Below are 12,162 nucleotides of genomic sequence, written 5' to 3' on the forward strand. Positions count from 1 at the left end.
TTCCACAGATGAATTTCTGTTCCAGCTTCAGTCTTGGAGGGCTTTAGTCCAATAAAGTGTGCTAATTTTCCAGCTCAGACACATCTGATGCAACTCAAAAGTTCATTATCAGGGTTAGTAGGTATGTCTGAGACTTAAAGATCAAAATTCATGGGCCTTAAAGTCAAAATTAATACATTTTTCAGTGATTTGTCAGGATTAAGTTGATTACTGGGCTTTTCCTCCCGAGTTTCAACATGCTGACTCATTTGTCTTACAATGGTAGCACACTGGGCCATATTTAGGCAGCAGCCTGGCCTAATATACTTCCATCATGTTAACAATTATGTGTGCAAGGACAGCATATATAATTACAGGGCTATGTTTGTCGCTGACTCTCAGATTACACAGCAGGCACAGGAGCATATGACTATGACATATGACTATGAAATCTGAATGAAAACTATGACCTATAAACTGGTGAGGCTTTTCTTTAACTGCAGAGATGAGACGAGCAGGGAACGGGTGCTTACCCACACAGAGGATGTTGAAGCAGAACCCCTGCGTCACTGATTTACTGACCAACTGATCGGGCAGACTGTCAAAGCCAACATGACCGCCCAGACTGAGGCTACGTTTTTCTTCATTCTGCAAGAGAGTCAGACAAATTATAGTGTTCAGGCTGCAGAAGCACCAGGAAGAGCTTATCAATCTATAGCATAGACAAAACAAAACTGTAGAGAAACAAAATAAAAATCACAGAGCCTTGCTGGGTTTTTTAGTTCACCATCAGTGCTCGTCTCACTCTGTCTGCTCCACTGAAATGAAGCAAGCTGGGAACCGCACTTGCACATGTAATCAAGTGTTTGGACACAGTGTTTCCACAAAGCCTCTGGATACAACTTACATTAGTGGTAAATTAGTGCCAAACGCTGGCCGACTTAATGGCAGATTCACTGGGGACTGTACTACAGAGAAAATGACTCTAAGCAAAAGCTGACGGCAAAATAAAGACACCAACACAAACTGACTACAACCCATCATAACACATTTAGATCTAATTTACACTATTTTCTCATAAATCTCAAATGTAGTCAATCAGCCAATACATGTTTGGTGTCTGAAGTTTGCTTCTTTAGCTTTGCTAGAGCTTTGAATGAAGCTGACAAGTATTTTGCTCATACTACGATGTTTTCATTTTAAGGTTTTTCACCCAGGTTTAACAGCTGCTGCTGGTAGAGGTGGAGGTAGAGAGCAAAAGAGCTAATGAGACGCTCCCTCATCATGACCTTCCACAACCATGTGAAGCTCTAGCTTGAGGTCAGCACTGCTTTCTCTCTGCCCACCCCCCCCACCCCCCCCCGCCTCTTTCTCCCAGCATATTTGCTGGCTGATGTCATCAGGCTCAGCAGAGCGAGTAATGACACTCAGACAAGCACAAGTCTAAAACTGATAGCACAACAGAAACAATGGCTCAAAAACCCTGACACCCCTTGTGTTTTTTAACAAAACTGAGATGACAACAGAGGGAGCCTCCTCCCCATACTGAGAAATGCATAGGCAGTTATATACCAGACCAGGCTAACATGGAGGAGGAAATGCCACCTGAAAATGTCACTCAGGACAAAAGAAAGCATGGGAACAGAGGAGGGCGTGGAGAACAACTTTCAGAAGGCCACTGGCCCTGGAGCAAGGGCCGACCCGACACTCCTAAGCTCCGAAGCCCCAAAAGGTTTAGGCTTTGACTAAACACTCATTTGATACCCTGGGATCACCTCTGCTATCATCCCGATTTGATCTTGTTGGAGGTTTCCTTTTTGATATATTTGATATTTAAAGCCACAATAAGAGATGTGTAATAATGATGGACATGGTTATTCTAATATACTAAGGACACTATGAAATGTATCATCTTTAAAACCTTTGTTTAGTGAGGTGTTTTCAGAGTAAGTTTAGCTGCTTTACTGAAAGGACAGCCAAGTTCATACTCGATTGCTAAATGTGGTTCAATTCCACTGAGAATGAAATAACTTTGATAGGTGAACCTAAATCTCGTTCAGCATTGGTGATTCAGTAAAATATTTTTAAATTTTTTAAATTTGCATAGATTTACAGCTGTTCATAACTCCATAAACTATTTAGTTAGCCTAATATTTCTGTCTCTATCTCTCAGCTGCGCAGTGAACGAGTGACTGAATTTGGCTAATTTTCTTTGTTTAAACAATGCCTGTCAGTGTGTTTACAGGCACTTAATATAATGACTGCAGAAAATCATTTTGTCAGTAATTTGTTCAATGCGTTTACATGCACTTGAGTAGTCAGATAATCAGAAAACTCTGAGTCTACATAAAGTAGTAATCAGATTTCTCCTTTGCAACGTGCTAATAAACTCACAGAAGAAGAAGTGACGTAAACGTAACACAAAAACTCAAACATCGAGTCACTTTAGCGGAAAATATGAATATATAATATTTAAATTCTTCAAGCATGTGGTTGGTTTAGAATTGCTCCAAAAGTATTTTGTTGCCATCTAATACGTGCTGTGTTAAACGCTGCTTGCCGTTTTCACACATGCGCAGACTGAGATAACCTAAAGAAATCAGAGTGAGGGTATACATACACTGAAAAAACCCACTACTGAGCTAAAATCCATCTCTCTTTATCGGATTTCTAGGCCTTAATCTGATATAAGAAATCGGAGTACACTGTTTACATGACAACTTGCATAATCAGATAACTGCACAAATCTGACTGTGACTGAATTATTAAGCACATATAAATGCACTCAAATTAATATCTTTCTTATTTTAATATTTTAACTTATCTTGCTTCAGTCTTTCAAAGAAAAGAGGCGACACGGCGAAATCATAGGGGGAGTGTGGCAGTACGACAATGTTCAGCCTTTAGCTAAGACTACCCGATTTTTATACATTATGTCCATCATTAAGTAACTGACAAGTAACTGATGTGACCTCTAACTCTGAAAGTCAGGAATTCACAGGAGTGTTAACAAAAGATGAAGCTTCCAAAAACAAATACACAACAAACAAATACACAACAAACAAACACTACTACTGAATTCCCTTATTGGGAAATAAGGCAAATACCAAAATACTTAATACCAATAGGAAAATTACCCAAATACTTAAAATTCCTTAAATTCTCTAGCCACACCTGCAGCACATAAAATGCAAACTGGCTCCTCCCCGCTTTGACAGACTGTCTGTAATTTTGACAGGTGAATCAGTGTGGACCATTAACACTCTTGCATACCCCCCGAGGGCAGAGCGATACTGTCCTGAGACTTGGACGGAGCGTGATCACAGCAGATGGATATGAAATCTCCAGTGGAGCGTAACAGCTCTTTCTCCACCCCCACCACACACACACACACACACACACACACACACACACACACACACACCTGACCATGTGCGCCTCTTTCAGAGAGCTGACAAACCCTTCATAGCCATGTATCTGATTCACGTCCTGGCAGCAGAACTAGGCTGATAGAGGAGGAGGGGTGTTATGTGGGAAAAATGCAGATGGTCCAGATTTGAACTTAGCGTGGCATTGGTGCAAAATAGCAGTAGTCAGGTCTAGATGATAACTAGACTTTCTATCCTTTACTCACCCTCACTCAATTTCAAATATGGCAAAAAATATAACATTGTGATACTTGAAAACACTTTCACAATACACAATACGTATTACAAAGTTTTAGAGGCTTACAAACAGGATTTAACAGAACGAAAGCATGTGCAAAGCAGTAGTGTCATGTTTAAGAAACACCATATGAAAATACAATGATTTCTTCAATTCAGTGTTGACAAACATAAGTATTTACGGCTACACAATGTAAGATTTGGGGATTTGGAGACCTCTCTGGTGGAAATGTGTAATTGCAAGCAACATGTGGAAGAACACTTTGCCGTTGTGCTTCGGATCCCTTCCCCAAATGGATGATTCTGATGATTACTCATGCATTGAAAGATGATTTAGAGAACTCAGTTAAAACTTGGTGAAGGACATGTCTTCTGAGGATATAAGTGAATTATCTAGTATTATGATATCTTAATTAGTACAATGTTGATTTTGAAATGACTTTTAAATTACTCTTTCAGGCTTTAGTGAGCGACTCATGGCAGAGCAGACATATCCATTTTTTTCTTCTGACTCTGCTGCTACTTCTTACAATTTAAAACAAAAATCTGACGTAATGCATCTTTAAGAGGGAACAGGAGGAAAAATCTAACAACTGGTAAAAATAAATGACTAAAACTCAGATTTCAATACTGAAGTTACTAGTCTTTACAGTGACACTAGAGGTGGGCAATATGGCAAAAAACCTATATAAGACGATGCTTTAAGGCATTTTCACAATACACAATATACATCACATTTTTTGGTTTTCCCGAGATTTAAGTTGGAACAGACAAAACAGAACCTGTAGTGCCACATATAAAAAGTACTATAATACTTCTACTACTAATAATAATAATTATAATAATAATAATAATAATAATAAAAAACTTTCAACTACAATGATTTTTATTCAATGTTTTATAAACTGTGCTGTGCTAAATCCAATTAAACAGGCCTAATCATATTCACTTTGTAATGAAACATGCAGGTGGTCAGTAATCTTTAAGTACTGACGATGTCCACGATATACTCAGAAAAGTGTATTGTGCCATAATTTATTGCAACATTGATGAAATGTCGTGTTGCTCACTCCTAAGTGACAGTGAGCCAATAAGCATACTTGTTGCAAAATCCAGAATGGCTGATTGGTTGTCTAAATTACATTATGTAAGCATGTCATTAATATCACTGCTTCTTGATTAGTTTGCACTTTGTTGCAGTCTTTAAGCCACAGCCACTTTCAGTTTGTCCTGAAAGGCATTGGAAAAGAAACAGTTCAGGAATTGGTATCAAATTCAAAAGTATCAGTATTGGTATCAAATGTTTCTGAACGATACTCAGCCTCTAAAATAGTACTAACAATACCCAAGATATACATAGAAAAGAATAGTCATGTCATTTAATACAATTTAACATCATACTGTGATATTTCCAACCTCTTCTCAAAGACACATACAAACCAAGATCTGAGTGGTTGCACCTTGTTGTGCTTGTCATATGCTGGTAAAGCTAAAAGGGGGGGGGGGGTAAGGCCAGCAGTAAGGCCAGTTCACGGAGACTAACGGTTCAAAATACACAATTAATAAAGGGACTGGTCTCACAGATAAATTCTAAGCCCAGCCACAGTAAAAGGCTAGTCACACTGAAAGGGATTTTCAACAGTTAGTTGTGGAGTCCAGGAGTAAGCTTAGCCTAATCTGTCTCTTAGGAACCACCCTAAAGTATCCACCCACCACAGATTAATCCTAGCCTTGAACTGAAAGACATCCTTAATTAGGCTGGTTAATAATATGGCTTTGTTACTGTACCAAGGTGTATGGATCCTACAGTCTGGAGACTCACTTTGAAGCTGCCAGAAGAAAGCTGGTAATAACAGTTATACTGATTGGGATAATGAAGGTTCTTTTCTTTCCTCTGATAGCAACACGTCTTTAAATTGACCCTATGGCTTCTCGTTCTCCTCCCACTGATGCTAATTCAGGCACACGTCCTGGGCTTCAGTGCGAGAGAGGGAGAATCATGAAGTCAAGAAAATCATGGCGTACCAAGCTAACCGTTTATTACGATACACCAAGGTTGTCTGTTAAATTACAATAAACAGGTTTTTACGCTTTTGTCATCTGGTACGTAACATTGGCTCAGTGCAGTTTATATGATTTAATATCACATAACCAGCACGGGTTACAAACAGGAATCACTCACTACCACTGCTCTGACCAACATGAAAAGAAAACGTTCAGCTTCCAAACCTCAGTGAAGCTAATATTTATGCTGCTGTATAAAAACCTTATTTCTGTTATCAAGCAATACTTGAGAACCCTACTTGAGGTGTTTTTTCACCAGGCAGCGCGGTATGGCATGGTACAGTTACTATTCCAAACCCTGAACTGTGAAGGTAGGAGATGTTCTCTGAAAGTTGTGGGGTGGTCATGATTTCTCATGCAACGCAGCTGTTAACAATGAACACAAACAACAATAGCAACTAATTTATTTTTTACTCTGCGTTTTAGGTGAAAAGTCACATACAGCAATCATGGAAAGGAATACATGTCACATCAGCTGTGCTTTATCATTACTCTGATTAAACAAATCAATATCAGGCACTTATCAATTAGATTTTCTCTCTGAACCTGCTCAATAAAAAACACAGCACATTCGACAAGAAAAGAATGCTCATGCATATTTTATATAGCGACAGAAAATATGGTAGCACACAGGAAGCACTAGTTATACATAGAGATGTGCACAGGTACTTGAGTACACGGTTAACCGCTCAAAGCGTCAGTATTCAAATACTGAGATCACTGTTCGGGTATTTGTTGAGTTTTATCACAGGAGGACTTTAAACAGGACAACAATTCAGTGATTTTGTTTTAACCAGACTGTAAAATGTGCCAGTTTTGCTTATGTAGGATGTATATTATATTACTGACATGGCTAACTAACTACTCTTGCTGCTTGCTGACATTAGGCAACTAACATCTCAGTGTGGAGAAACTCCTCATCAGCACCCAAAAGCATACCAGCTAGCTGTAGGGTTAGCACATCTGAGGCAGCCTCCTTCACAAAAATCTACTGATTTCCCTCAAGTATTTTTGAATAATAAAACGTGTTTTAAAATTTTAGTGCCCTGACATCAGTGCCATCACCTAAAAAGTCACCCCACAGCTCTATACCATTTAAACGGATATCTGTTTAATTAACTCTTAAGGATAATCGAATATCACAATTAGTCAGAAAGCACAGTTCTACATGATGAAACTGATCAAATAATTTTGTGATGTGCATGCAGCTCCTCTGGCGGCAGATTTAATTGCATCCAGTTCATGTGGTTGAAGGACCGGTTTATTTGAAATTATTTAAATTACACAATTATTCAAACAGCTAAGACATGTTTGGTCTCCGAAGTTTGCTTGTACACTGAAACTACAAGGCTAATATAGCTAACAAGTACTGGTTTTACGTCTTTACCAACTAGCACGGTGCTAAATGCATGCCCAAATCATCACACAATCGCTTTAAACCATACAGAGTTGTGAGGTAGCTCAAACAGGCTTGCTTATATGATTTCTGATGTTCTATGGAACTTCTAATATTAGGGGTGTAATGATACACTCAGCCCACGATACTGGGTTCATGATTAGACTTTCTCAATATTTTAAACAAAACTAGAATAATAAATACGTAGTTGGACAACTTACTGACACTAGAGCATGGAAGCAGGAGTGCTGGAGTGAGCTGTTGATTAATGCTGATAGATTTGCAAATTTTGCTGCATTAGATGGCTTAATTATTAGAAAGACCATTCTCCACGATGCACACCCTCACAGTTTTGCTCTGCAATATCAAAATGTCACAATGGATTATTATACCTTTGGGTAACACTACTGATTTTAGATATGTGACATTCTTTTGTCCAGTGAGCACAACAAGATGAACATGTGAACGCTGTGGAATACGTATTTGGAGTAGAACGGATGTTGACTCATCGCCGCTGCTCTGGCTACTCATGTATGTAATATGACAGTGAACATGAAAGCAAAGGCCTCAGGCCACTGAGTGTAGCCCACTACACAAGATGTATGACATAACATGGACGTGCCAAATCGTCACGTCAACTGTACACGTCCATTCTATCTATAGCAAATGTGAAACTGTGTATTAGAAAAAGCACACATGGTTTCAACCCTGTTTTCCCCCTCTTTCTCTCCTTCTCTCTTATTCTTTTCTGTCTTCTTCTTATATAATCTAATTTTCTCTCAAAGTCACCAATTCAGGCCTGGTGAAAAAAAGACATGTTTTAACTGTTTTTTTATATATCATTATGGAATAATACAGTAACAGGAAAAGTATTTCTTACCAATTTTTATTTGCTGAATTAATTTTACCCTTTACTCTGCCTTTTTTAAAGCACTTCCCTGTGTGCAAGGTCCGTTTATATAATAAAATAATTGTCACAGAAAGGCAGCAACGGTTGCAAAACAATGTTAAAAAATTACATAAGAAACATGAGAATTAGATTAGCTCCCTCACTACGTGTACTGTTGAGTCACAAAACATAGCTCTCAGCTGTTTTTTGCCCCATTATATAACCAGAATGAAAAATAGGTCCCTCTCAGCTCAATACAGCTGATCAATATTCGTACTCAAACCGAAAGCACATGCATTTGTAATCAAAGTCTACCACCACCAAAGCACCCAACCATGTGTTCTGCCAATACCTAAAAACAGCATTAGAAAGCACTCTGCTTTGAACTGTGTGATCTTAGAAACCTTTAAGGGGAATTCCAGAGACTTATTCCAAAAAGTTCTCAATAATTCAAATGTTGAGAAGTAAACAAAGTCATACAGAGTGATTTCATGTCAAACCAGAGGTCATAATGTCCACAATTCAAATACAGGTATTTTATTTACTATCAGAGATATGAAGGAGGAGGTAGGTCACTGCTTGGAAAATAAATGGGAAAGCTTGTAACCCTTAACATGTAGACTGTTCATGGAGAAAGTCCTTCGGTAAAAAGAGCCAAAAGGCTTGCTGGATTAGCCACAAGTGGGAAAAGCCCCCGTTCTACTCAGGCTCAGTTGTGGAGGTCTGCGCAAGCGCAGTAGCCAGAACAACACAAAACATATTTTGGTGAGTTACTGAGCCAAACACCACAAAAACTACTTATGAAACATTTGTCAGATTTTAACAGTGATTTTAAATATGTTTTGAAATGGTAATCTGGCCTTCAGTTTCGAGTTTTTAGGTCTCTTACAGCTCAAAAAAATAAAAGCCTGGTCTTGTATGACTGGAAATAACTGCGCGGTGGCGTTGCCAAGATGGCTGTTGAGTGGGCTCGAAAGTCGAGACTTTTCTATAAGGACTTTGCTACTGTCTAAAACCACCAGTGAACCTACATGTCTTCTGAGCTTTTATTAAATGTTGATAATGGTAAAGTAGTGGAAAATCTCAAAAAATACATTTCCTGCATGAACTATTTGTCTAACAATGCCCTGCATGCATCTCTCCACCAAGAATGGATTTTAAAAAATACATTTTAGGCTAAAATGTTATGTCAAAACTATTGTAATGATTGTTATTATGTCTCAGGCATTAGGCTGCATATTCATTGCCATTTTGTGCAATAATTTTCTGTGAAGGAGCTTTTGGAGTCATTAAACTCTTTGGATGTCTGGTTCCTAGCAGCACCACTGTGAACAATTCTGACTAAGTTTCTCACGAACGGCCCAGTTTGCCTTACCTCTGAATGACTTTATTTACATCGTAATGACTTAAGTACGGAAAATTTGTGAAATAAGAGGAATTCCCCTTTAATAGCAACACAAACTCTGACACACCGTCACTTCCCCATACATATCTGTGTATAACAGTAATTGCTTTTTTAAAAAGGCTAAGCAAAGTGAACTTAAGTGAACAAGAACTGAAAAGCAAAAAAAAATTTAATGGGTGTGTCCATCACTCATTGTTTCTTACTGTAAGACAGACCCTCCAAACTCCCTGCAAACTCCCAATTAATCATTACTGATTCACCAACAAGGTCAATTTTAATAATTTTGATCAATGAATCGTGACAGCCCTAGACATAACAGACATAGTATCACTTAGCCTGCCTTTTCTGCTACACAGGCTGAACACAGCTGATGCCTACTGGAAGCAATAGTTTACAGAAAGGTCTTTCGCAGGAGCAGCCTGGACTGCTGTGATAGACAGTTTCTGGTCTGTGGCTGTACAGAGGAACCAAGGAAACGGCTCAAAGTCAGCTGTCCCGGCAAACTGTCACAAATGAACAGTGCTTTTTTGTGTGATCACTTACTGATCGCCGGGGTCACAAAAGGAGCAGCACAATGGGACCTTACTGGAGCCGTCACATCTCTCTCTCTCTCTCTCTCTCTCTCTCTCTCTCTCTCTCTCTCTCTCTCTCTTTGTCTTTCAGAGCTTTAAAAATACATTCAAAGTCTCAGCAAAAAGTAACAACCACTCCCAACATCTGCTATTCAACCACCTTGTATTTATTAATATCACTCTCATACGAGTTCTGCACTTCTGTAATGCACTACTTCTTCCACTGTGGCTCCTGTGACAGCCAGAGGCAGGATTTGCTGATAATCTGCTTATCCTTCACACACAGAGCCACTCACCCTCCTTTTTTAGCAACCACAAGGATCCCTTTTTCCTGATAGACTGAAAGTTAATAACCCTTTGTTGATCTCTGGTGTCTTCGTTCTCCATCACTGCCATCAGTGGCCTCTGAATTTAGTGCTGCTTCTCCACTCTTTCTGTGTTACTACTGCGCACAGAATGTCAACTAACGTTAATACTCAACGGAAGCCATTCTTATCTTTATCAGGTGCTTTATTTTGACATTTTAGTCTTTTGTTTAGACTCCAATCACACATTTTTGAGGAAAACTAGCTTACTGGTTGAGGCAGTCCCACAGTTACCAGAAGTCTCCTGAGAAAAGCAGAAAGGAGGTGAGATATTTGTTCATTCAACCAACCAAACCACAACTCAACACGAAGCTCTCTCAGAAAGTAGCAGGGCTTAAAATGCAGTGTGTCCAACAACACAACGCTGTGGGCGCGATTTATCATTGTATAGGTCCAAAAAGCATATTGAGTCCACAAACGTCCCACAAATATCCCCGTTTATTCGGTGTTGTGTGGATCTCTGTATTTGTAGACTCATGCTAACGTTAGTCCCGGTAGCGGACAGGCTAGCGGTGCTAATTTGAGGAAAACAACGTAGAGTGCGCCGTACAAAATCAACATTTCACAGAGAAAAAGGAACGAATTCATACATTACTCACCGAAAACACGTCTACGTCCGTGGCAGCCATGATGAGGAGTGTGTGTGTGTGTGTGTGTGTGTGTGTATGTGTGTTGACTGGGTGCTGCCCTCGTCTCCCTCTCTCTCTCTCTCTCTCTCTCTCACACACAAACTCACTCTCTCCCACTCTCTTTCTATGTCTCTCTCTCTCTGTAACGCTGAACCGACCCAGTGCAGCTCAGCTCCTTCAATATGGCTCCTTCCTGGAAACTCCCACTGGGCTCAGGAGTGTCATTCTCTCACAAAAGAAGACTCTCTAAGAAACAAACACAAAAACAAACCTCAAACACACACACAACACTATCATATTCAACCGTCACTCCGGCTTTCTGACGCCCTTAACTGCCCTGCTGCGCCAAACGACGAGCCCCGAGTCCTGCAGCGCCGGGGTCGACGGGAGTTGTAGTTTTAAACCGCGGGCGTGGAAAAAGAAGTTTATCCAGCTACACTTCAGAGTTGGGATGGTGTGCTGATGAATTATTATTATTCCTAAACGATATATAGTCCAATACGGCCCAAGAAAAAATATTCTGTATTTTTATAACACAAAACCCTTACAAAAACACATCTACAGTAACACCACAGGCATTTCCTGTGAGAGTCTCGTTGTAAATTCCCACAGCTGCTACAGCTCACTGCAGAATACTGCACAGTGTTACAGTTTATATACGGCGGTACTACAGGAATGTTATAAAAAGCGACAATACAGTAGATTATTAAAGTAGATTATTAAAATATAAAGTGTTTATACAGCAATATGAATGTTAGGCTGTGGTCTAATATGTGTCTTAATAATCATTTTGGAACCACTTGATTTTCAATAGGATAAAAACAGCGTTGCTGAAGATCTATGTTATACGTGTATTAAATGACTCTATGTCTACAGATTTCAAACAGTTTGTAGGAAGCTGTAAAAATGAAGACATGCTCGATGATGAGCGGAGCGGTACATGATCCCATAATGACTCATATTCACTTAAAATAGTTCATATTCGAAAAGCAGTGACCAAGCTGACAACTAACAACTATAAATATGTAATTACAGTTTATTATATGACAATATTTGCCTTTTATTTATTTATTTGATTGATTGATTGATTGCCGGGTCAGGCATAACTTCTTGTTGTTCCCAAAATGTTTGAACTGTAAATAAAGAGTTTTGGTATGTTTAGGCTATAACATTTCAATCTACATTGTGCACGTTGTTA

At 39.2% G+C, this 12,162-nt stretch overlaps 1 protein-coding gene across 3 annotated transcripts in view; it reads right to left on the minus strand.

The window, feature by feature from the left end:
* The window catches only part of sept8a (septin 8a), a 34,388-nt gene extending 23,069 nt beyond the window's left edge, over nt 1–11,319 (minus strand). The window contains exons 1-3 of one of the 3 annotated variants that reach the window (XM_036587622.1): nt 10,935–10,983; nt 10,546–10,579; nt 513–627 (exon numbers count right to left, since the gene is read on the minus strand). Coding sequence is in view for 2 of the 3 variants with exons in the window: in XM_036587620.1 (XP_036443513.1) it covers nt 513–627; nt 10,926–10,964 (154 nt within the window). In the remaining variant the exon portion in view is untranslated. Of the gene's footprint in view, nt 1–512; nt 628–10,545; nt 10,580–10,925 lie in introns of all 3 variants that reach the window. The other 2 variants (XM_036587621.1, XM_036587620.1) reach the window with 2 other exon arrangements.
* Between the last annotated feature and the right edge of the window lie 843 nt (nt 11,320–12,162).

The sequence above is a fragment of the Colossoma macropomum genome, unplaced genomic scaffold (genome assembly GCF_904425465.1).
Source record: "Colossoma macropomum unplaced genomic scaffold, Colossoma_macropomum, whole genome shotgun sequence".
Classification (NCBI taxonomy): Eukaryota; Metazoa; Chordata; class Actinopteri; order Characiformes; family Serrasalmidae; genus Colossoma; species Colossoma macropomum.